We start from the raw sequence: 1,612 nt of genomic DNA, 5'->3' as shown, positions 1-1,612 counted from the left end.
CAAATGGGGAAAAAAAGCAAAAGAACTTGATTTAAACAATGTTCAGTTCTATTCAAAACAATAACACAGAAAATCAAATGATGGGATCCGTTTAGAGGAGGTTGTCATACACTAGGTTTCTCCACTAACAGAACCCTAACTGTTAACTGTTAATATATTTTTTCTGTCTTGTTAAATCCTTCATTAATTTTGTTTCTCGGTTTTTAATTTTGTGGTCAACTGACTTGCAAATTGTGTGTATCATTTTACTACAATTGATGACTTTACCATTCGAAATCAAGAATCTTTTATTTTAGACAAGCTTGAATACACAAACTGTAAGTTGAGAGATACCGTCCTGACCGCATAAAGGCAAACACGCCATCGCGGAAGTAGAACTCGGGGAAAACGGAAGTGCGTTGTACTTTTGGAAATATGGCGGTCTATAGCTACATGTGTACAGTGTCTTTGGCAGTTGCTTGTTTTTGCCTTTTCATCGGCGTGTTTGCAGAATGGAACACCAACGATTACCTCCGGCGAGAACATACACTTGTAAAGCCGTACCAAGGTGAACCTAATGGACGTGCAGTATGCACAACCCGTCTAAGCCGGACCCACCCTCAAAAGGACCGGTTGGTCAGGTTCCCATGTCGATGAAAAAACTTCCTGATAGGAAATCAAAGTTGACTAGTTGATTTTGTACTAAACAGATATAGCATGTGGCTCAGCACGATCTTTCTTGATAATATCTAATTAAATTACCCCAATTTTAAATTAATAGATCTTTCGATCCATGTGCGACATGTGTGTGAAAGTGACGATTTGTTTCTAAATTATCAGTTTGAAGAGCGACCCAGACGCAGGTGGCTTATTTCTCGCATATTAAAGAGGGCCGGAGTTCTGACGTTAATCGACGACAGACCGATATAAAAAGTCGATAAAACGCCAGAATAATTCGGACTATATCGATATGTAGTCTCAATTACTATTCCATCCTGAAACACCGGATTGAATTTCAAATTTTGTAACTGTCACAGAGGTTTGACAGGTAATGATGCCAAATAAAATTACAGTTTCTGTCTGTAAGTAGTTATAAAATCTTAAACTCTAAGAATGTTGGTATTTTCATACACTTTTTTTCTACATCAATTGTTTTACAGAAGTAACACACCAATTTCCGGTCCTTGTACACCAAAAATCTTTTAAGATTATTTGGTGCATTTAATATGTTGAGATACTGATGGTGTGTGCTCCGAAGACTTGCTCCTTTTTTTTAGGCGATCGCCTTTTGTCCGTCGTCAAATCGTCCGTCGTCCGTCGTGCGTCCGTAAACAATTTACATTTTCGACTTCCTCTCCAAAACCTCGGAACCAATTTCAATGAAATTTTGCAGGGACCTTCCATGGACAAAGGTCAACAAAAAAAGAGTTGCCGGTTTAGTCCTACGCCCCCAGGGGCCTGAGGGGCGGGGCCAAAAGGGGTCAAATTGACTAAAATTTCAAAAATCTTCTTCTCCAAAACCCCTGAACCAATTGCAATGAAATTTTGCAGGGACCTTCCATGGACAAAGGTCAACAAAAATAGTTGCCGGTTTAGTCCTACGCCCCCAGGGGCCTGAGGGGCGGGGCCAAAA

At 40.0% G+C, this 1,612-nt stretch overlaps 1 protein-coding gene across 1 annotated transcript in view; it reads left to right on the top strand.

The window, feature by feature from the left end:
- The first annotated feature begins 403 nt into the window (after window positions 1-403).
- The window catches only part of LOC110466315 (vesicular integral-membrane protein VIP36-like), a 15,129-nt gene continuing 13,920 nt past the window's right edge, over window positions 404-1,612 (top strand). The window contains exon 1 of the mRNA XM_021522733.1: window positions 404-547. Coding sequence (XP_021378408.1) covers window positions 415-547 — 133 coding nt within the window. The 5' untranslated portion in view covers window positions 404-414. The remainder of the gene's footprint in view (window positions 548-1,612) is intronic.

Source organism: Mizuhopecten yessoensis, unplaced genomic scaffold (assembly GCF_002113885.1).
Source record: "Mizuhopecten yessoensis strain PY_sf001 unplaced genomic scaffold, ASM211388v2 scaffold11129, whole genome shotgun sequence".
Taxonomy (NCBI): Eukaryota; Metazoa; Mollusca; class Bivalvia; order Pectinida; family Pectinidae; genus Mizuhopecten; species Mizuhopecten yessoensis.
Note: the sequence above shows the minus strand (reverse complement) of the source record. Positions and strands in the feature narration are given on the sequence as shown.